At 43.2% G+C, this 24313-nt stretch overlaps 1 protein-coding gene across 1 annotated transcript; it reads left to right on the top strand.

Annotated features, from left to right (window-relative positions):
* Nucleotides 1-17243: 17243 nt before the first annotated feature.
* Nucleotides 17244-18233, top strand: LOC311070289 (trace amine-associated receptor 7c-like; the record flags this gene model as incomplete). The annotated part of the gene is made up of 1 exon (XM_084094071.1): nt 17244-18233. The coding sequence occupies one exon, from the start codon at nt 17244-17246 to the stop codon at nt 18231-18233; it is 990 nt and encodes a 329-aa protein (XP_083950197.1).
* Nucleotides 18234-24313: the final 6080 nt, after the last annotated feature.

The raw sequence follows: 24313 nt of genomic DNA, 5'->3' as shown, positions 1-24313 counted from the left end.
CCGTTAAAGTGTACATGGATCTGCACTTTGGATTCTAAGCTTAAAAGTAGGCACTCGTTCATTGAAGTCTGCGAAGGTAAACCTAGACTCGCTCAGTATAATCTTTTATGCAAATTGGAAATACTTGGATGAATTTCTAACATTTACAGGTAATGTCAAAAGTGTAAGATGCAAATTGTGCACTGAGAAAAAAGCATCTTAAAAGCATTAAACAACGTGCATGTAACGTCAACGGGTGGATGAAGAAGACAAAGGTCAAGCAAAGACACAAAATACTCAATATTTATTTCCATAGGCAAGATCCAAACAAACACGAAACAGTGTGCAAGTGCACAAACAATAACCGACAATGAAAAGGAGTGAGAGGGGAACTTAAATACACAGATAATGACAAAGACAACAGGTGACGGTGATGATGATGATGAGGGTGATGAGGAGCAGGTGCAGGTGATGATGACAGAGGATTCTGGGAAGTGTAGTGCTGACAGGACGATGACAGACGGTGAATGTGACAGTGCACATCTGACAGCAGGACAAGCCATGTTGGTTTATGATTTAATTTGAAGTGCTTAATATAAAGCACATCTCATGTTTAAGACAACTTGGATTGGGCCCTTCCACAGTCACTCACTTCATGTCCTTTTTCAGATGTGTTTGCAACATCCAAGTATATCGATATAAACAATATTGTCTCATCCTAAATTTGAAAGAGTTTGAAATGGTGTTTCACACACAGAGAAGTTACATTTGTTAAAACATTCTTCTAGTACACAAGCGTACCAAACTGAAAGACCCGCACCAAACATTTTCCGGTACGCACACGTTCCGTTTCATCTTTACTAAACACTTTTTGATTTTTGTTTATCACAACATTAGATAAAAAGCCTTTATTTTTATTTTTTTCATTCACTGAAATATTTGACTGTCTATGTGAGAAACTTCAGAAATGAATCCAGTTATTAACATGCCTCACTTTACATCAGATACATATAACTGACATGTCTGGATCTTGGACATCAGCAAATCTAGAAAGCACATCAAAATCGAAAATTGGTTTCTACAGGCAGTCTTTGTTTCCACTGGTCTACTGCAGTGCATCCATGCAGGCTAGGGCTAACTAAATGTTTCCAAATGCCTTGCATTTACTGTCATTGGAAACAAACTGTAGTAATTATGTAGTAATTATATATATTTTTTAAATGTTGTAAATCATTTTATAAATATTAGGTACAGTACTGCACATTTATGTGATTTCTGAATGGTAGCTGTTCAGAGAACTGGCACCCTTTACAAGTCTTAGGGCCTTTAGCCTTCTGTGATTATATTCTAAATCATATTCTAAATCAGAATTGGACAATTGGAAATTAGTGGCAGTTCAAGACAGCGGCTGACTCGGAAGTCCAGGGCAGAGCCAGGGTGACGATGGATCAAGGTGGAGCCAGAGAGAGAGTTAACCCTCTGAGGTCGACAAACGCGCCGACGCGTTTTGCCGGATTTTCTCCACATTGTAGCACTATAAACTTAAATTACTCCATCATTTATGGTCATACAGAAAAAAGAAATATAAAAAAAGAATCTGTGATATTTCTCCTTTTGTATGTGTCCACTTACAATCAAATCAAAACATTGTGCTTTTGTAAAATAAAGAAAATAAACAGGGTGTGCTTTCTGCCTCTCCGTCGCGGTGAACTTTTTTTTCTTGAGCACGTCTATAAACTGAAACAAAACTCAGCGAATACTTGTCACACATTTATGAGCCATATACCTTTATAAACATTTAAGTGTGTACTTTTAAATGATCGGATTCAAAACGAAAACAAATATTCTCTGTTTAAGTAATTTGTATAAAACCAACAAGATGTCCAGCTTCTCAAACGCTTGCTCATTACAGTTAATTTGGCCACGCCTACTCGCGCAAAAGATATTCACATGCAAATCTCCACATGGAACGCGAACGCGCTCGTTACCTCAACAACAAAACACTTCACTTCACTTTTCGTCGAGTTTGAAAGACGTGCCTGAGCTTACATTGGATTTAGGCTACCTCAGAAGAAGAAGAACGCGATTTGAAGACAAGAAAGATAAGGTAAGAAATTCTTACATAGCCTAGTTTGTTATTGTTGCATAAATGTCACGTTGCAGCTGAACTGTTGCTAGATATATGGGGAATATTATAATATTTAGACCCGTGTTTACTGTGTTTGTGGATATCTGCTCAAACATAGATATGTTTATGGTAACCATAATGTTTTATATTTGAGAGTGATCGCGTTTGAATGTATCATATTTTGCAAGCGATCGCGTTTGAATGTATCATATTTTGCAAGCGATCGCGTTTGAATGTATCATATTTTGGATGAAAGCAAAACGCACCAAACGGCTTCATGTTTTTATTATTATCTCATTTCATATCATCATAACGGATGGAAACATTTGAAGTAACATGATAATCAATATATTTTTCTCTAGCTTAGTTGTTACTGAAATCTTTTGGAAGATTTATAGGCTGCTATAGGTTATTTATTGTTATTATTATTTTATCCACTGCGCATATACCTTATGCCTACAAGGCACAACAAACCTGGTGTTCATTATATTATATATCCTTGGAAACGTGTGTGTGTGTGTGTGTGTGTATTCTGTGAATTTTAAAAAGGAATTTTAAAAAGCAATTTTAACCAGAAAAATCTAATATTTATTTCCAAAATCGTGCAGGCCTTTCTCTTGATATCAGTATGTTCACTTTTTTTTTTTCAGGTCCCAGATGCCACTGAGGACTTCAACATTCACATGAGTCTCAGTACGTGAACATGGTAAAGTGAAAATCTTGGAAATGAAAGGTATGTACAATGTTTTTAGGAATGGCACAAAGGTCTCTGTCTTTGAAGTGCTTTTTTGGCATTTGTTGTGTATCTTTGGATTATGTTGTGTTGTAAATAAATCCAAACAATTTAAAAGCCATTCTTTTTTAAATCTCCTCATTTACAGTATTGTGCAAGGTTGCTCAGAATGATAGGGGCCTGATAGCTCCTAATAGGGCCGTTAGGGGAGGTTCTTTGTCTTTCTCAGGTGAGAAAAGCTTACATATTAATGAGCTCTCGCATAAGGCTTTTTCACACAAAACACGTCGTAAAATTTTTAAATCAATATATTGTCTTATCTGAATGAGCAGTCAGGGTGATTTTCACATAGTTTTGCAGCAAATATTCTAGGCTACGTCATACAATTTTCAAAAGTCTTGTGAAGAAATAATCAGTATGGGTTTCATGGCCTTATTTCAGTGAGAATTTTTTTTTGTATTTTCAAAAACCACGCATAAATGTCATTATCTCAAAACTACAAACTTTTACATACATGCTGCTGATATATTATTGTAGCAGAGTTTGTGCTGAATACAGTGTAATTAGACTTTAGCCATGAAAATGTCACAAGTAACAGAAATAACCAGAAATGTCAGAGCATGTCAGAACACCTCCAGGGCCCAGAAAACAGCTCAGACCTCAGAGGGTTAAGCTGAGGTGTAATTGATGGGTCAGAGGGCCGAGGTAGAGTCGGGGCTTGGAGGCTTGAGGTGGAGTTGAGGGATTCACGGGCCAAGGAGGAGTTGATGACTGGGAGCCGAGGGGCTGAGGAGCCGAGGGGCTGAAGGGAGACATCGAAGAAGAGGCTGATGAACTGGATGGCTTTGGCTGTGAGGAGGGAGAAGGAGGCTGGGGAATCATCTGCAACAAACGATACCTGGAGCGGGGCAATGAAGACTTTATAATGGGCTTAACCAGCAATGACTTGGATGATATGGAACTGGATTGGACCAGCGGTGACTGCAGTAAAGAAAACATCTCTTCATCCAGCTCACCACAAAATGACTCCTCAGCAGAGCATATGAGCAGAGTGGAGCGGTGAGAATCTCAGCTCATCGCTCACGGAACTGTTCACCCCTCCGCTCCCCAGCTCAAAGCTACATCAGGCCGCTCTGCTCATTATCGCTCAGCGCTCAACACAGTTTGCTTCGCGCGCCACTCAATTTGCTAACCTTTTGCTTTCTTCCCAGTGTGTTCATGTTGTTGTAGTTTTGATTTCTGTTTTAGTGTTTTCAGTGTTTCTGTTATCGTTTTCCCCTGTCTTCTGTTGATTTTGGTTTAGTCCTGTTTTTCCCGGTCTGTTTAATCATCATCATCACCGTCACCTGTCATCACTCGTTATCATCAGTGTATTTAAGTTCCTGTCTTTCAGTCATCACTTGTCGGTCAATGTTTATGGTTATGTTAGGTTATCCATGTTCTGTGCGCTCGCTCCCTTCCTTTTGTTTATGTTTATGTTTATGTTTATGTTTATGTTTATGGTTATGTTAGGTTATCTGTAATCTGAGCACACGCTCCCTTTTTGTTTGTATCTGTGAATATTGAGAATTAAAACCTTGGAATTAATCTCCTTCGTGTTCATCTCCTACTCCATCCACCCTGAAGCCTAACACATGTAGCATACTTTCATGTTTTCGTGAGATGTTTCTTTTTAGATTCCAAAATGAATCTTTACTGACTGAAACAATGTCTCCTCACTCGTTTTCTTGTACCACATTATCATTGTTAGTTTTATATTAATAGTACACCTGTATGACTTCTCATTTTCCTTTTTTAAGTTTTTGAACTCCATTATTGAGCTGAGTTTTTACTGAAAATAGTCTACTGTTGATGACTGTGCAAGACGGATTCTGGATCAGGCTTGACAAGCATGCTTCAGACTCGTGGTGTGAGCGGAGCGAATTTGGAGCGGGAAACCAACGTTCCGTCCTTTTAAAAATGCCGCTCTTCGCTCTGTCCAAGATCTGCCCGCTCTACTCCGCTCACATGCTCTGCTCCTCAGTAACCCATCTTTGTGTATGTACCTCAGCGGTGAGAGAGTGGGTGGCGATCGCTCTGGCTCAAACTTCGTGGCGGGCTTAGGATCCGATTCAGTGGTGGGCCATGGTTGATGGTTGGCTGGGATCTGGATCTAGAGTGGGGCTGACAATGTCCTCATCAAAGATGCAGATGGTGATGGGTGAGTTGTACTGCACCAGCACCCACCTCACATATTCGGTGAAGCTCCTTCGAGGACCATCAATGGGCAGACGTGCCTTCAACCGCTCATTGAGTCTGGTGTTGTAGAAAACACATAGGCAGCAGCCGGGGTAGTGGGTGAGGCAAGCTAGATCAAGAAAGTCCCTCATGTGATCCTCTAGGGAGTGATCTCCCTGCTCCAGCTGGAGGAGTTGGACATTGGAGATTTACATGTTTAAAATTCACCATAAAAACCCTATCTTGCGTTCTTGTGTTCTTTCAGGGGTTGCTTGTATTAAAATTTAAGGAATGATGTGTAACGCAGAATGTAAAGAGAATTAGTCTTTAATTAATATAGAACTTGAGGTGAGATAAACATCAAAGATGCTTTGCTGCGAGCAGGAATTGCAAGAGCTACTTGGATATGGTGTCTATGTGATGGTATTCCACTGTGAGAAGGTGGGCGGAGCATCCACATTGTTGAGGACCCCTCTGCATCGTCAGCAGGTGTCTCAGGTTCACTAGCGTTTCGCCCCTTGACCTGTACGCTTCACCTGAGTGGGGCAGCAAAGAGCATTTAGCAAATGGGCATTGCAATACCATAAATGAAAACATAATTTATTAATATTTCTTTATATTTTTTATTTGTAATTTTTATACAACAAAACATCACAGTTTTTAACACTGGTACAAACACATACAACACTGTGGTACAAACTCATTTAACACATTTATTTACAGTTCATTCCTTGAGCATCAATAACTGTATCTCTCTTTTGTAAACATAATTACAGTATGTTTTGTAAACATGAGTATATGTGCTCACTTTTTTTTTGAAGTGTTGTAATTGTATGTGGCAGATTTAGCTGCTCTCAGTGCCCTCTTGGACGGAGTGTATTTTGAAACCAAACCGGTGTGGTTTATTTTGCAGGATAGGAGAGAGCAAAGAGTGCTGTTATTCATGCTCATGCGTTTTTCTGTAACTATCTTTTTCACCATGCTGAAACTCCTCTCTGAGGAGGCATTGCTATGGGCAATGCAGAGCAATGCTTTCATCAGTCTAGCCAGCTCACTGAACCTGGTCTCATTCCTCCCTATAAGGCCCCAGAATCTGTCAACTCTCTGCTCCTGGGGCAACTTTTTGCTGTCTGTGACCTGGTAGTCTGTGAACTCCCCTCTCAATTTATCTGGATCCTCAAACTTCAGTTAGGGAAACATGCGACCTAGCCTTGCCACTATGTAGTATGAACAAATTTCCAATAAATATTCAGTTTGGTCACGTGAAAGTACTGAATGAGTATTCCTACAATACTTTTTACCTGTTTCAGGAGAGATATCCAGGCGAGATGCTGGGTCCAGTACCTCCAGGTCTTTAAGCAGCTGAGATTGTAAGGGAAAGGCCTTCAGCATCTTCCCAATGACTTCCACATAGAAAGCTCTCACTGTCCTAAGAGTACAATTGCCACATAATCACATAATATATTAACCAGGAACTATGAAGGTAGACAAATGAAGCATCTAGGTATGATTATTACACAAGCTACAACTTACTGATATATCCTTTTCCCTGACATGGAGGAGAATTCTTCATTTTCGAGGAATGCTCTGGCCTCAGCTCCAATGAAGAGATCCTCATTTGTCAGCTGGTGCTCTTGCCTGTAGGATACCTCACTGACAGGAGTATCCACAATCAATCTAGCTGGAACAATGTAGCCCAAGTATCTCTTGACCAGTCTTGTCATCTCACTGTGTAGCTTATGGATCATCACTCACTCTGCCTAAAACATGGGTAAAAATTAAATGTAAATTAAAAAAAAAATAGACATTTACACTTTTTGTAATGGCTCCACCTTTCATCCTACCTACCTGGAAGGCAGTGTTGAATGCAACCAATGGCTTAAGAGCGGCACTCAGAAAGAGAAAATAGAATTTTATCTCCGGATCATCAAGGTAGCCCACCAGGTTCCTGATTTTAACACTCCTCTCATCCTCATGACTGTTGAAGTAAGCCTGCAGAGCAGCCCATTGATTCAGCACTCTTTCAATGCAAGTGTGGAGGCTGAGCCATCGTGTACTGCAGTATCTGAGCAGCTTCAGTGTGTCTGTGTCTGTAAACTCAACAAACTCTTTATACAGCTCACATCTTTTTGCATTGTACAAGGAAACACAAACAATGACAATAAATATAACAGAATTAAGGGAAATGTACAATTTGTTCAGAACATTGTAATAAAAGATAAACTTATCCATCATACTCTAACTAAAATGACCAAGACAGGACAGTCAAACCTTTCCTCTTTTATACTCACCTTTTGTCAAAGTGGCCATATACACCAACAAGTAAATCCTCGACTGGGGCCTTGATAGCCTTGATGCCACAGTTGGGCAAGGTGGCATATGCAACCCACATCCTGGACATAAGGTTGACTAGCTTTTAGTTTTGTGATGACTGAATGGTGCTTTCCTTTCATTACGCTGCAGTTGTCAGAGTTGAAGGCCAACAGGTTATCCCATGGGATTCCTCTATTACTGTGATAATCAGACAAAAGAATTTGTTGTAAACATACATACTGTCAACTGAGCCTTAAGTCCTCAGTACTCATTATGTAAATACACTCACCTCAATGAGGTTGCCAGCTTCTCATAGAGACTATCTGCTGTGCCCACATTGCAGACTGGTATGTCAATAAATTTGGTGACAACCTCAAGATTATTCTCATCATAAACTCTTGCAAGTATGACAAGTTCTTTTTCTTTTTTTCATGTTGTTTGACTCATCACACTGTAGTCCAAATGGCTGAGACCGGCAGATGTTTGTGACCTCATCATCAAGCTCTGGAGCAATGGCACCTAAATAATAATAGTACATAAAAATAGATGTTAGTTTTTTTAAGCATGTGATGAGGTCAAATGTCCAGTTTAGGACATAATACCTTGTAATAAGGGATAGAAATTATGTTGCCCAATCTCAATGGTAAAGTGTTGCACAGCAACATTGCCAAAAACGTTGCCCTGTATATCAACATCTGTCCTGTCAGAAGGCTAACATTACAACATTGTAAATCTAGCATTACGTTACCACAGCCACATTGTAAATCTAGCATTCACCTACTAATCAGATAAACTTACCCTTGATGAGTTGAGTTGTTTTGGTCTTTCCAGAGGAATATTTCCTGGCGATGGCAGAATCAGGGAACATGCCTGCCACACTCGCAGTGAAGTCATCACAAAAAGCAAATGGAACATTTTTCACATGGAACATGGAACATTTGCCGCACACGGCAAAAATGACGTCGTTGCACCTCGTCTGTTTGGGGAGGCGCACGTGCAGTCAGTGGAGACTCACTCTGTGGAGCCAGGCGAAAGTATAAACAAGGCTTTAAACTTTCCGTTACTGCGCAACTGGGTTATAGGTTGCCAGGTTGAGGTGAAAAACGGGTTGAAATTGTATATGGTGTGTGGATTGTGTGAATATAATGCATTTAATACAATCTGGCAACTGGTCAACATTAGACAAAAATATTGGTCCGATTATTCATAGAGGAGTTTGGGACATGCAAATTACGGGAGTTTCCCGGGAGAAATAACAAACCGGGAGGGGTCCGGGAGATAGGGCTAAAAAACGTGAGAAACCCGGGAAAAACGGGAGTGTTGACAGGTATGGTGGGAGTATGGTGGGAGTATGGTTGCCTTCATGCTGGAAGTTGGAGAACTATATACAAACCAACATAATATTAACATATAAACTGAGGAAGACTGAAGGCTTAAATACACTACTTAGGGACCACGGCAACTATGAAAAGAACTAGAACGCAGGCAAATACAGACAAAGAAAACTAAACAAGACAGAGAAACTGAACATAACTGTGTCAAGTAATAACCTGTAATGTTACCTGTAAGAACTTTTGTATGACATGCATCACTCTAGGGGTCAGGAAATATTCTAAGCACTCTAAATATTGTCAATGAGATTTTGTCAATGAGAGCATATGACGTAGTTTAGATATATTTTTAAGATGGAAAAATGCGGTTTTACAGATACTAGACACGTGACTTTCAAATGAAAGATTGGTATCAAAGAGCACATTTTTTGTGTTCCTGTTTTGCAACGGCAGTTACGTTCACGGAAACAAAATAACGAAAATCTAATATACTTTTTCAGATATTGCATTTAACAGGCAAGTTTGCTAAAGGGCAATGCCATGTTTTTTAATTGATAAAAGTTAATTTAATGCATTTAAATGAATAAAAAGTAGGCTACAGACTGTCACAGAATGTCATATCATAACTGCTATTTATAATCCTACTATTGATACATTATTTCAAGAAATCCAATACAAACAGAAATCAAACTACAGAGAAATTTTATTACTACAGAGAAATGTAATGTCTACTACAGAGAAATGTAATGGACATTTCTACAGAGAAATACTACAGAGAAATGTAATGTCGGAGCGGGATCTGTTATACCGGTGACCATGAGTGTTTTGTGAGTGGACCGTTTGGTTGGGCCATGAGCATCTGAGCGGAGCGTACGCACATAGAGCGGAATATTGAGCGGAGCGTCACACCACTCCGCTTCGCTCACATGCTCTGGTAGTAATACAGAAACTCTTCTACATACTGCCCCAGAGGCCTACCTTTCTGTTGGACGGAGAGGAGAAGATGATCTTCAGCCAGTTTCTGTAACTCAGCCCGTCCTGTATTCTGTAATGTGACGTGCTAGATTCTCATGAAGAGGAATAATTCTAGAAGACAGAGTTTAGTCACAAATACACAGACGCAGGAGAAACCACACTACTACAAACATCAAACGATACAGGACAAAGAATGAAGGAGAACTCGGCTTATATACAAAAGGGCAAACAAAGGAGCAAATGAGTTAATTAAGTGGGCACAGATGAATGAGATGAAACAATAATTAACACAGGAGAACTGGGTCAGGAAAACAGGCAAGCAGAGACTGAACAGAAAGAAAACGCCTCGGTTACGACTGTAACCTCGGTTCCCTGAAGAGGGAACGAGCGTTGCGTCGAGATTGACGCTATGGGGAACGCTTTGCGTGATAACGTCTTGAAGCACATGTAAAATCAGTCCAATGGTGTGGCGGAACGTCAGAGGCGGGTGACGTCACGTACCAGGAAGCTATAACTCATTCTTTGCTTAGACACTGGAGATCCCTTGTTAGGGGACCCAAAGCATACAAACAATTGATCACTTTTACGCCACAGGGCAGCTCTGTGGACATAAGCGTCTAACGCCCGGACTGGGCAAGGCAAGGCAAGGCAAGGCAAGGCAAGTTTATTTATATAGCACATTTCATACACAATGGTAATTCAAAGTGCTTTACATACTATTAAAAATAATCAGAAGAAATAAGAATATACAAAACAGTTTAAAATAAAGAAACAAGAAAGAACTAAAAATAATTAAAACAGTTTAGAATAAAGAACAGTTTAAAATAAAGAAACGAGAAAGAACTAAAAATAATTAAAACAGTTTAGAATAAAGACTAAAATAAGACACAGTATAAACAGTCGGACAAACAGTGACACAGTGCTCATTCATTAAATGCAAAGTTAAACAGATGTGTTTTGAGTCTGGATTTGAATGTGACTAATGTAGGAGCACATCTGATCTCCTCTGGAAGCTGGTTCCAGCTGCGGCTGGCATAATAGCTAAAAGCAGACTCTCCTTGCTTAGAGTAAACTCTTGGAACTTCTAGCTGATGTGATCCTAATGATCTGAGTAATCTGTTGGGTTTGTATTCCGTGAGCATATCTGCAATGTATTGAGGTCCTAGGCCATTGAATGATTTATATACTAGTAATAATACTTTAAAATCAATCCTATAAGTAACTGGCAGCCAGTGTAATGACCTGAGGACTGGTGTGATATGATCATATTTTCTGGTTCTGCTAAGAATCCTGGCTGCAGCGTTCTGTATGAGCTGCAAATGTCTTATGGTCTTTTTGGGAAGGCCAGTGAGGAGTCCATTACAATAATCCACCCTGCTGGTGATGAAAGCATGCACTAGTTTTTCTAAGTCTTGATTGGAAACAAAGCATCTAATTCTTGCAATATTTTTCAGATGATAGTATGCTGATTTAGTTATTGCTTTGACATGACTATTGAAACTAAGGTCTGACTCTAAAGACACACCAAGATTCTTGACCTGATTTTTAGTTGTTTGACCTTTAGAGTGAAGGTATGCGTTCACCTTGAGAACTTCATCTTTGTTTCCAAACACAATGATTTCAGTTTTGTCTTTGTTTAACTGTAGAAAGTTTTGGCACATCCAGCTGTTGACTTCATCAATGCATTGAAGCAGAGAGTCAATGGGGCTGTAATCATTAGGCGATAGGGCTAAGTAGATCTGTGTGTCGTCTGCATAGCTGTGGTAAGAGATTTGGTTCTTTCTCATTATTTGGCTCATTGGGAGCATGTACAGGTTGAACAGGAGTGGCGCAAGAATTGAGCCTTGAGGGACTCCGCATGTCATGGGCGTCCACTCAGACTTATGGTCACCTATACTCACATAATAACCTCTCCCATCTAAGTATGACCTGAACCATTTTAGAACTGTCCCAGAAAACCCCACCCAGTTTTCCAGCCTGTCCAGAAGTATTTTGTGATCGACAGTGTCAAATGCAGCACTGAGGTCGAGTAGAACCAGCACTGATAATTTGCCTGAATCTGTATTTAAGCGAATATCGTTTATTATCTTAATGAGCGCTGTCTCTGTGCTGTGATGCGATCGGAAGCCAGATTGAAAATTATCAAAGTATCCATTTGAGTTTAAGAATTTGTTCAGCTGGTTGAAGACAACTTTTTCAATGATTTTGCCTGTGAAAGGAAGATTTGAGATCGGTCTATAGTTGCTTAATATAGTCTTATCCAGATTGCTCTTTTTCAGGAGGGGTTTGACAACAGCAGTTTTAAGGGAGTTTGGAAAACTTCCATAGAAAAGTGAGGCATTTACCACTTCTATGAGATCTGCTTCTAAACAGTCTAACACACTTTTAAAAAAAGATGTGGGAAGTGTGTCAAGGGCGCAGGTTGATGTTTTAAGGTGCTGAACGGTTTCTTTCAGAATTTTGCCATCAATTTCTTCAAAATCAGACATAGTAACTACTTTCTCAGGTTGAAGTCTGATCTGACTGACCCCAGCGCAACTCAAGGATGTGCTGATCACCTTTCTAATATTATTGATTTTCTCAGAGAAAAAGGTAGCAAACTCACTACACTTGCTGTCGGAGAGCATTTCACTGGGAATCTCGCTTGGGGGATTTGTTAGTCTGTCGACAGTAGCGAAGAGATTTCGAGTATTATTTAGGTTTCTGTTTATGATATTGGAGAAGAAAGTCTGTCTAGCTTTGCCTAGTTCCATATTGAAAGCACGAATGGTGTCTCTATAGATGTTATAGTGGATTATAAGTTTTGTCTTTCGCCACATGCGCTCTGATTTTCTGCATTGTCTTTTCATAATTTGCACTGCTGTTGAGTTTCTCCAAGGTGCTTTTTGTTTACCATTCTTCCTGACTTTCACAGGAGCAATATCATCAATTACATTTTTAACCTTTGAGTTAAAAGAATCAAGGAGAGAATCAACCGAGTCAGCAGATATGCTCGGTCTTAGGGATATGGCCTTCATAAATAGTACACTAGTGTTCTCATTTAGGCATCTCTTCTTGACAGACACAGATCTAACTTCAATGGCAGGAGAGATCAATAAATCAAAGAAAATACAGTAATGATCAGAGAGTGCGACATCCTTAATATCATTCAATGAAATGTTTAGACCCTTACTGATAAGTAAATCTAGAGTGTGTCCACGATTGTGTGTGGGCCCATGTACATGTTGAATTAGATCAAAAGTTTTTAAAACAGTATTGATTTCTTTTGTCATATTATTTTCTGCATTATCTATGTGAATGTTAAAATCTCCAGCAATAGTGAAACTGTCAAACTCTGAGGAAATTATTGATAACAGTTCTGTAAAGTCTTCAGCAAAGGCTGAAGAGTATTTTGGAGGCCTGTAAATAGTGATAAGTAAAATCCGTGGAGCACCTTTTAACACAATACCCAGATGTTCGAAAGACGGGTAATTACCAAATGATATTTGCTTACATTGATAGACATCTTTAAAAAGAGCAGCTACACCCCAAATTATTCAAAGCAAATTATTCGCCTCCTGGTCCGCATTTCGAAAGGGAGGAGGACAGAAGGCCTGCAGTACAATAGGTCTAGCCACATTAGTGGGGACCTTGGGGATATAACCCGGTCTCGGATGTAAAAAAGCTTTAACCATACCCGGTGCAAACTCTAAGCATGACGGAGCAATCAACAATGCTTGAAGATCCCCTATTCTCTTGAGAGAAGAAATAGCTAGAAGGAACAGAGCTTTCAGAGTCAAGAACTTCTCCGGAACCTCCTCAATAGGCTCAAAGGGGGCCAGGGAAAGGCCTTGCAGCGCAATGGACAAATCCCATGGTGGCACCCTAGAGCGAACTGCAGGCCTCAGCCTCAAAGTGCCACGAAGGAAACGAGATACCAAGGGGTCTTTCCCCACAGACATTCCACCCAAAGGAATGTGGTAAGCACCTATGGCCGCCACATAAACCTTTAAAGTGGACGGGGTCAGACCTGCAGTGAACCGTTCCTGCAGGGACTCCAGCACTGTACCAACTGGGCAGTTAACTGGGTCCAACCGACAGTCACTACACCAAGAAGTGAATACTCTCCACTTCAGGGCATAAAGTTTCCTCGTGGAGGGAGCTCTGGACTGTAGAATGGTCTCAACAACCTCAGTTGAGAGACCTGACTCTATGAGCTGGGCCCCCTCAGAGGCCAAGCCCACAGGTTCCACAGTTCTGGTCGGGGGTGTAATATCGAGCCCTCCGCTTGGGACAGAAGGTCCCTCCTGACGGGTAGCTCCAGAGGAGGCCCGTCGAGGAGAGACACAAGGTCGGGAAACCATACTCTGCCCGGCCAGCGCGGGGCTATAAGAAGCAGGCAAACCTGGTCCCTGCGAACTCTCTCCAGAACTCCCGGGAGCAGAGCAACTGGGGGAAAGGCGTACAGACGTAGCCTCGGCCATGTCTGTACCATAGCATCCAGTCCCAGAGGAGCTGGATGCGTGAGGGAGAACCAAAGTGGACAGTGAGACGTCTCTCGAGACGCAAACAGATCCACTTGTGCTTGGCCAAACTCCCTCCATATCAGCTCCACCACCTCGGGGTGGAGCCTCCATTCCCCGGGCCTCAGCCCCTGTCTCGACAGAGTGCCTGCTCCTATATTCTGGACCCCGGGGATGTAAGCTGCCCTGAGTGACAACAGCTTCCCCTGGGACCACAAGAGGATATGGCGTGCCAGATTGCATAATGGGCGCGAGCGCAAACCCCCTTGGTGATTGATATAGGCGACTACCGACGTGTTGTCCGTATGTACTAGCACATGGTGTCCCCTGAGATCTGTGATAAAGCTCCTCAGAGCCCGGAAGACAGCTAACATCTCTAGGCGATTGATATGCCAAGAACGATGATGGTCTTCCCACAGACCTTGAGATGAGCGACCCTCTAGGATCGCTCCCCAACCCGTGAGGGAAGCATCCGTCGTTAGCAGTTTGCAACGACAAGGAGCTCCCAACACTGGGCCCTGGGACAGGAACCAAGGCTTCTTCCACATAACCAAGGCACGTAGGCATCGCCGCGTGACCTTGATTGTGCGAAATGGGTTGCCCCTCGGGGAAAACCCCCTGGTCCTGAGCCACCACTGCAGGGGCCTCATGTGCAGCAGTCCAAAAGGTATGACGTTGGAAGCTGCTGCCATGAGACCCAACAGTCTCTGGAACTGTTTGACAGTGAGTAGCTGGCCTAGCTTTACACTTTTCACAGCTGCAAGGATGGACTCTATACGTGGCGGTGACAGGCGCGCCTGCATCGACACTGAATCCCAAACCACGCCTAAGAAAGTGGTCCTCTGAAGTGGAGAAAGCACACTCTTCTTGGCGTTCAGCCGTAACCCCAACTCTTTCATATGGGCGAGAACAACATCTCGATGTCGAACCGCCATCTGATGCGACTGAGCTAAAATCAACCAATCGTCGATGTAGTTCATGATGCGAATACCCTGAAGGCGCAAGGGCGCCAGAGCTGCATCCACGCATTTGGTGAAAGTGCGGGGTGATAAAGCTAGGCCGAATGGAAGAACACGATATTGGTATGCTTTGCCCCCGAAAGCAAACCTCAGGAACTTCCAATGACACGGACGGATGGAAATATGGAAATATGCGTCCTTGAGACCTATCGTGACAAACCAGTCCTCGGACCTGATCTGTGGCACGATTTGTCTCAATGTTAACATTTTGAACTTGAGCTGCATGACTGACTCGTTCAGAACTCGAAGATCTAAAATGGGACGCAATCCCCCGTCCTTCTTTGGAACTATGAAATACCGGCTGTAAAACCCGGTTTCCCTGTTGGAGGGAGGTACATATTCTATGGCCCCTTTCTCTAACAGAGTGTTTACTTCCTGTTCCATAACCAGAACCTGCTCGGGGCCCACCACTGTGGGTAGGACCCCCATAAACCGAGGTGGGCGTCTCTTGAATTGTATTTGATACCCTTTTTCTTCTTTTTCGAATCCTCAGACTCAGCGTCAATACTAACAACGTCCAACTCCTCAGAGCTGGACAATTGCAGTATTGGTGCCTCCATCTGGGGAGAAGAAACTGCAGCGCATGCTTCCACACCCTGATGAGAGGCACTGGATCTATCAGAATGAGGCTGAGATAAGGCAGAGCCCGTCTCAACATCCACTGATAGATCCATTTGCGAACCCCAGGTCTGAGATCGACCAGAGCCCTGGGGAACGCAATCCTGGTTAAATAAAGCCAGGCGGGATCTGAGCGTACGCAATGGAAGCGCGTCGCAATGCTCACAGCCAGCACCCTCGAGTGCTGACTGGGCATGCTCTTCACCCAAACAGACAACACAAAGAGTGTGAGTGTCCCCACCCGTTAAATAACGCGGGCAGGGGTGAACACACATTCTAAACTGCTGCTGCTTATTCGCCATACTGAATATATATAATACAATATAGACAGACAACACCAAATAACGTGGACAGATTCACACAGAGCGCAACTGAAGACTCAGAAAGCTTTCGTTTTCTGTTTTCGGGCAGGCTTTATAGCTTCCTGGTACGTGACGTCACCCGCCTCTGAAGTTCCGCCACACCATTGGACTGATTTTACATGTGCTTCAAGACGTCATCACGCAAAGCATTCCCCATAGCGTCAATCTCAACGCAACGCGAGTTCCCTTGAAAAGGAACTAAAGCCGGGTGCAAACTGTGCGATTTTTATTATCATCCTTTACGATTGTTGCTTGTCAGACGAACATGATCATCGCTGTAATCCATGTCACACTGTAAGATCTCAGCTGTCATTATTGTCAGACTGTACGACAGTCAAGACGCGTTAAAAACGGAAGCACGCAAGAGTGGATTACACGCAGGATAGAAATGGTGGTTACAAAGAAATCTCTAATGTTAATTTTGGTCACAGCTTGTTTTGAAAAACGAATTCAATTTGACGGTCGTCTTAGGAGAAGCCACACTGCAGGACTATGAGTCAAATCTTCTGACACTGCCAGAATTTCTTTCAGAGATAAAATTTGATCGCAACGGTCATTAATCTGCTGTCAGTGAACATGTCAAACTAATGTTCAAAGACTTCAGATTTTAACCTAAGATCAGAGGATTCTTTTAGGATTTGCTAAATTTGTCTCAGACAGCCAAATCACGGCCAAAATCACAGTGTGAACCCGGCTTAAGATGAAACATAACATAATCCTAAAACCAGCTGTGACTTCGCGGAATAGAGACAGTGCTGCCAATGGGTCTTGTACTGGGATAAAACATTTTTAAAAATCCACTTAATTTCCATCTTTAATTGGTATTATGTGTATAACCATATACAAGCCTTCAGGTACAGTCTTTTATGAAAGGTTAATTACAATATAGATCAGATTAGATCTAAGTGTTCTATGAATATTGTAGTAGTGGGTTGGTTGATAGGTGAATATTCAAACATCTTTCTAAAATGAGGTGGTCGCTGAGTTTCCATAAGTATAAAACTGAGTCATATTAGTGGCAAGCATCTTTACACAGTCTAATCTCCAAGATAGATCTATTATGGAAATGTCTAACTGGGGACTGAAAAACACGAGCAATCAAACAATCCAATACTGCTTTCCAAACAACAATTTGTCTTGTACCAGAAGTATCCGACCTGAAGCAGAGTACATTACTGTGTACATTTTCATCGCTGTAACATCGGTGTTCACCGTGTTTCTGAACCTGTTGGTGATCATCTCCATCTCGCACTTCAAGCAGCTCCACACTCCCACCAATGTGCTGATCCTCTCTCTGGCAGTGGCTGATCTGATCGCAGGACTGATTCTCATGCCAGTGCAGGGAATGAAACTGATTGAGCCATGCTGGTACTTTGGAGAAAGTTTTTGCTCAATATTTCTTCTTATTCTTTATGTTGTTGTCGATGCATCTCTTGGCAATATGATTATTATTTCTGTGGATCGATACATTGCTGTGAATGACCCTTTGCGATATCCAATAAGAGTCAGTAATAACAAAACTGTTGTTTCAATTGTTGTAAACTGGTTATTCTCCTTCATATATAATTTTTATCTGTTGTATGAGTTTGTAATGTATCCAGAGATGAACCACACATGTATTGGAGAATGCATTATTTCTGTTAAGTTGGAAAATATAATACTAGATTCCATTGTTTGTTTAGTGGCTCCTTGTTGTATAATTATTCCTTTATATGTGAAAATCTGCTTTGTAGCAAACTATCAAGCTAAGCATTTAAATTCAGTCACAGACAAAAAGGCCAAATCAGAAAAAAAGGCTACAAGAACCTTAGGGATTGTAGTACTGGTTTATCTTCTTTGCTGGATGCCATATTATTTAACTAGTCTTTCATTGGGGCAGAATGACTCTCTTATAATTAATGTAATGTATTGGATGGTTTGCATGAATTCCTGTATGAATCCACTTATATATGCAATGTTTTATCGATGGTTCAGACTGTCAGCAAAATACATTTTGACACTGAAAATATTTGGACCTTCATCGGCATACTTAAATCTGTTCCCAGAAGAGAAATGATCACTTACACTCTCATGCAAATGTGAATGAGATAATGTGTCTCCAAATCAAATTGAGTTTTTGTTTTAAGCACATCCTTATAGAACATTAGATGGCATGTAAAAGCTGTTTTCTAAACATGGTGTCTAACATGTATATTGTGAGCATAATTGTGAGTGACACTGTCTGCTCCATTTGCTACGTCTGAACATGAAAGTTTGGAAGAACATGAAATGTTTGGAAGGTAGATGTTAATAGAAAATGTTACATTTTCCATAATAAAGTAGTTATTACACATATAATCTTTATTTTAAATTAAAGAAATGTATTAGAAGAAAATAAGGTACAATATATTTTTCACAACACATAATGACAAACCCATAAATTATTGATGATGGGTAAGAGTGATGTGATAATGATAACTATTATTAAGGTCTTCATATCTCTGGTTCCCCATCGTTACGGGGAACTCCCGCTGCGTCTAATCAACGCTACGGGGAATGCCTTCGGCATGCGCTATCTGAAGCCACTATACAACTATTCCAATCTGGATTGGTGCGCGTCATCGTGCGTCATGACGTTGCATGTGACGGTGACCCGGACGCTATATAAGGGTCACAGGAACAAGGAAATGACAGCTTCTGTTCTTTAGCAGCGTTCTGTGTCACTGTTTGTTCTATTTGGTGTTGTTTGTCTTTGAAAGTGATTATATTATGGCGGAAAAGAGTTTTCTAAAGTGTGTACCTCCTTGCCCACGTTTTTTATGTGAAGGAGATACTCATGCTCTTTGTGTGGTTTGTTTGGGAATGGAGCATGCTCAGGCAGCACTCGAGGGTGCTGCCTGTGAGCATTGTGAGAAATTGCCCCTGAGAAAGCTCCGTTCCCGCCTGGCTCTATTCGATAAAGAGTCAGGCGAACCACGTGCTCCTCGTGGATCAGGACCCGCGTCTGCTGAGGCAGCGCGGAGAATGCATTCATAGGGATCACAAAAGGATTTAGCAATGGATGTTGAGACGACCGAGGTCCTTTCTCAACATTCTAATGCTGGATCCATCTGTCCCGCTCAGGGTTCGGGAGCCCGCGCTGCGGCTTCTCCCGTCCCTGAAACGGACCCGATGCTTCACTTATCTAGCTCCGAGGAGTTAGATATTGTGGGCGTCGAGGCAGAGGAATGTGTGACACCGCCATCCCATTCCCCTGCTTTCGAGGAGCTGCTGGATGTTGTGACTAGAGCGGTGGCCAAATTAAATATCGAGTGGCCACCGCAGGTGCAGGAAACGGCTGTTAAAAGCAAGCTGGATGAACGTTTCCTGCAAACCCGGTCACAACCTCCACGCCGTAGCCTGCCATTTTTCCATGATCTCCACACCGAGGTGTCGAGAACATGGAATAAACCCTTCTCCTCCCGTGTTTCCGGTCCCAACACACATATTTATGCAGATATAATGGGAGCGAGGGAGATGGGTTATGGGACGATGCCGCGGGTGGAGGAGACTTTCGCCTCTCATCTCTCTCCCGACGCGGCATCATCCCTGCAGGCTCCGGCGCTCCCCACCAAGCCCTGCCGTACAACATCAGCTTTGGTGGGGAAGGCATATATGGCGGCAGGTCAGGCTGGTAGCTGCCTGCACACTATGGGGCTGCTTCAGGCGTACCAGGCTGACATGTTAAAAGAAGTGGATGAGAGTGGGGAAGTCTCCTACGACGATATTCGAGAATTACGTCGTACGGTAGACGTGTCTCTCCGTGCCACCAAGGAGACGGCCCGTGCTATCGGCCGCTCTATGGCAGCACTGGTGGCTACGGAGAGGCACCTGTGGCTGACGCTAGCGGGTATCGGCGACAAGGACAGGGCTTGTCTGCTCGATGCCCCCCTCTCTCCTCGTGGCCTCTTCGGCGACGGCGTTAATAACGTCGTCGAGAGGTTTCAGGAGACGAGGAGGCAGTCAGCCGCATTTAAACAGCTGATTCCCCGCCGTCATCCCAAAACTCGCGAGCCTGCCGCCAGGGGGCAGTCTCGTGAGGGCGCCGCCTCTAGCTCCTCGCACATCCAGCAGCAAAAGGAGAGTGTTGCCTCCCGGATACCCCCGCAAAAGGCCTGGCTCCGGAGGCAACTCTCTCGGTCGAAAGCCCCGGCTCAGAAGACGGATCTGAGGACCGTCATTCAGGGCAGGAAGGCTTCGGCCAAGAGGCCATGACAGGATCCGCAGGCCTCAGAGGGTGTCCCCCTCCGTGTGACATTTTTAAAACTTCGCTCCACGGAGCCCTTAGGAAATCGATGTAACCAGACTCTGGTTACACCCATTTCTAACGAATGTACGGCATTATCAAAGACCCTGTCTCATTCGACCCTCTTGAGGTCTGCTGAAAAAGAGAAGAAAAAGATTCAGTTACTTCCTGCCAGTAAACTGCTTCAGGTCACTGTGAAATCTGCTTTATCACCTGAGACTAGCCCAGAAAGATTCATCCCACTTTCAGATTATTTAGACGCCTGGAAAGGCCTTCCGAATATATCGAAATGGGTTCTGGATATAGTTAAGAAGGGTTATAGGATCCAATTTAAAATTCAACCACCTCATTTTCAGGGGGTGTTGCACACTTTGGTTCCTGCTGATCAAAGCCAGGTGATGGAAGATGAAGTTAATTCCCTTTTTGCAAAGGAGGCGATAGAGGTTGTCCCCGTTCGGGAGAGGGAATTCGGTTTCTATAGCCGGTATTTCATCGTTCCTAAAAAGGATGGTGGACTTCGTCCTATAATAGATCTTAGGGTTTTGAACAGATCTCTGAGGAGATTTAAGTTCAAGATGCTTACTATACCTAACATCGTTCAACAAATTAGATCCGAGGACTGGTTTGTGACGATAGATCTTAAGGATGCTTATTTTCATATTTCCATCATTCCTTATCATAGGAAGTTCCTTAGATTTGCTTTTGGGGGAAAAGCTTATCAATATAGGGTTCTTCCTTTCGGCCTAGCCTTATCTCCTCGCACGTTCACGAAATGCATGGATGCAGCCCTTGCTCCATTGAGACTTCAGGGGATTCGCATTCTTAATTATATAGATGATTGGCTAATTCTGGCGGAATCAGAAAGCCTGGCAATCCAACATCGAGATGTTGTTTTGCGTCATCTTCAGTGCTTGGGATTAAGACTCAATGTTAAGAAGAGTTCCTTGTGTCCCCAGCAAAGAACAACATTTCTGGGGACAGAGTGGGATTCGCAAGCCATGCGAGTCCAACTGACTCAAACTCGTATCGACAGTATCTTAACTGAGGTCAAGACGATTAGGCTAGGTCAGGCCATCACTGTAAAACGATTTCAAAGAGTTTTGGGCCTTATGGCAGCTGCTTCAGTGGTAATTCCCTTCGGCTTGCTCCACATGAGGGCCCTACAGTGGTGGCTCAGGACCAGGGGGTTTTCCCCAAGAGGGAACCCCTTCCGCACGATTAGAGTTACGTCCAGATGCCTTCGTGCTTTAGTCAGCTGGAAAGATGTTCGGTTCCTGTCTCAAGGCCAGGTGTTGGGGACTTCGGGTCACAGAAAAATTCTGACCACGGATGCTTCCCGCACAGGCTGGGGTGCGGTTATGGAGGGCCGTTTCACCCGGGGGGTCTGGGAAGACCGCCATCTTTCTCGACATATTAATTTCCTCGAGATGATGGCAGTGTTTTTCGCCTTTAGGCATTTTCTCCCAGATCTCAGAGGCCATCATGTCCTGGTTAGGTCTGATAATGTATCAGTGGTCTCTTATATCAACCATCAGGGGGGCTTGAGGTCTCGACCTCTGTGTAAGTTAGCCCGTCATATATTACTGTGGTCTAAGGACTAATTTCTCTCTGTGAGATCCATGTATATACCTGGGGTTGAGAATGTGGGAGCAGACACCCTGTCGAGGCAGGGGCCGAGGCCCGGGGAATGGAGGCTTCACCCTGAGGTGGTGAAGCTCATTTGGGAGAGATTTGGCCAGGCGGAGGTGGACTTATTCGCTTCTCATGAGAATTCTCATTGCCCGCTCTGGTTCTCTCTTTCGCACCCTGCACCTTTGGGTTTGGATGCTATGGTACAGACGTGGCCGAGGCGACGTCTGTACGCCTTTCCCCCGGTGTCTCTGCTCCCTGGAGTTCTGGAAAGAGTAAGGAGGTATGGAGTGGATATTATTCTTGTGGCTCCGTTCTGGCCGACACGGATTTGGTTTTCCGACCTGGTCAGTCTTCTGGCAGACTCCCCATGGCAGTTACCATTTAGGGGAGATCTTTTGACTCAGGCGGCGGGCTCTTTATTTCACCTGCGCCCTGAAGATTGGAATCTTTGGGTCTGGCCCTTGAGGGGGTCCAGATCCCTTTAGTTCTAATTTTCTTCCGGAACTCTTGGCTATGCAGGATAGTTTAAGGGAGGGTGAACCCAGTCTTTACTGCCCATTGGCTTCAGTACGGGAATTTCTACACCCTTCCGGGACCTCTCATCCATGTTCAGAGCCTCTATGGCGCATACTGCCTACGTATGCTCTGAGGGTGGGCACGTGGGACCGTCCCATAACCTCCATTTGATCCTGTAGCTTCTTGGATGAATCCTGTCGTTGCAGGCTGACAGGTGACCCCTGGCTCCTGTCGGCGCTGCAGGGTGTTTTAGGATTATAAGCTTTTCTCTCATCCCCGGTCTCTATGGGACCGGAGGCTTTTAATTCTTCAGGTATTTATTTGAAAAGGGCCTGCTTATATTATACAGGTTAAATTTCAATTTTGAAGCTGCTGAGGCATCTTTCCCTTACCACACCAAATAAGGATTATGATTCTTAGTCTAGTGGGATCTGTCAACTCCTAGCGTATCGCCTCTGAGTGTGCCAGATGTTTCACACCGGGGCGCCTGTTCTCTGTGGGGGCTAGCTGGTACTCGTTCCCCGTAGCGTTGATTAGACGCAGCGGGAGTTCCCCGTAACGATGGGGAACGTCTCGGGTTACTGGATGTAACCCTGGTTCCCCGAGAGAGGGGAACGAGACGCTGCGTCCCCTCTCCCCACCTTCGGGGCGCTCTGAGAACAGCTGCTTTGAATCTTGTCGAAGCTGTCATTTCCTTGTTCCTGTGACCCTTATATAGCGTCCGGGTCACCGTCACATGCAACGTCATGACGCACGATGACGCGCACCAATCCAGATTGGAATAGTTGTATAGTGGCTTCAGATAGCGCATGCCGAAGGCATTCCCCGTAGCGTTGATTAGACGCAGCGTCTCGTTCCCCTCTCTCGGGGAACCAGGGTTACATCCAGTAACCCGAGACGTTTTCTGCCTGTTTTTTTGCCTTATAAAAAAGAATGAACCAATTAACCAGTATGACATCCAGTTACTAAAACACTAATTTTGTATTTCTACAGTGTGTTAAGCATGTACATTTAAAACAAGCATTTCATCCACCAAAGTTTACAATATGCATTGATCTTAAGAATATTTAATATTTAATTTTCTTTCTGCGAAGTTGCAGAAATTTTCCATAAATTGTTTCATTTGAAATCTAGTGCATTCCATTCCTGAATAATACAAATATATATATACACTCACCTAAAGGATTATTAGGAACACCTGTTCAATTTCTCATTAATGCAATTATCTAATCAACCAATCACATGGCAGTTGCTTCAATGCATTTAGGGGTGTATTCCTGGTCAAGACAATCTCCTGAACTCCAAACTGAATGTCAGAATGGGAAAGAAAGGTGATTTAAGCAATTTTGAGCGTGGCATGGTTGTTGGTGCCAGACGGGCCGGTCTGAGTATTTCACAATCTGCTCAGTAACTGGGATTTTCACGCACAACCATTTCTAGGGTTTACAAAGAATGGTGTGAAAAGGGAAAAACATCTAGTATGCGGCAGTCCTGTGGGCGAAAATGCCTTGTTGATGCTAGAGGTCAGAGGAGAATGGGCCGACTGATTCAAGCTGATAGAAGAGCAACTTTGACTGAAATAACCACTCGTTACAACCGAGGTATGCAGCAAAGCATTTGTGAAGCCACAACACGCACAACCTTGAGGCGGATGGGCTACAACAGCAGAAGACCCCACCGGGTACCACTCATCTCCACTACAAATAGGAAAAAGAGGCTACAAT

Source organism: Abramis brama (genome assembly GCF_963993115.1).
Source record: "Abramis brama genome assembly, chromosome: 19".
NCBI lineage: Eukaryota > Metazoa > Chordata > Actinopteri > Cypriniformes > Leuciscidae > Abramis > Abramis brama.
The sequence above is the reverse complement of the archived record's forward strand: the minus strand, read 5'-3'. Positions and strand labels throughout refer to the sequence as shown.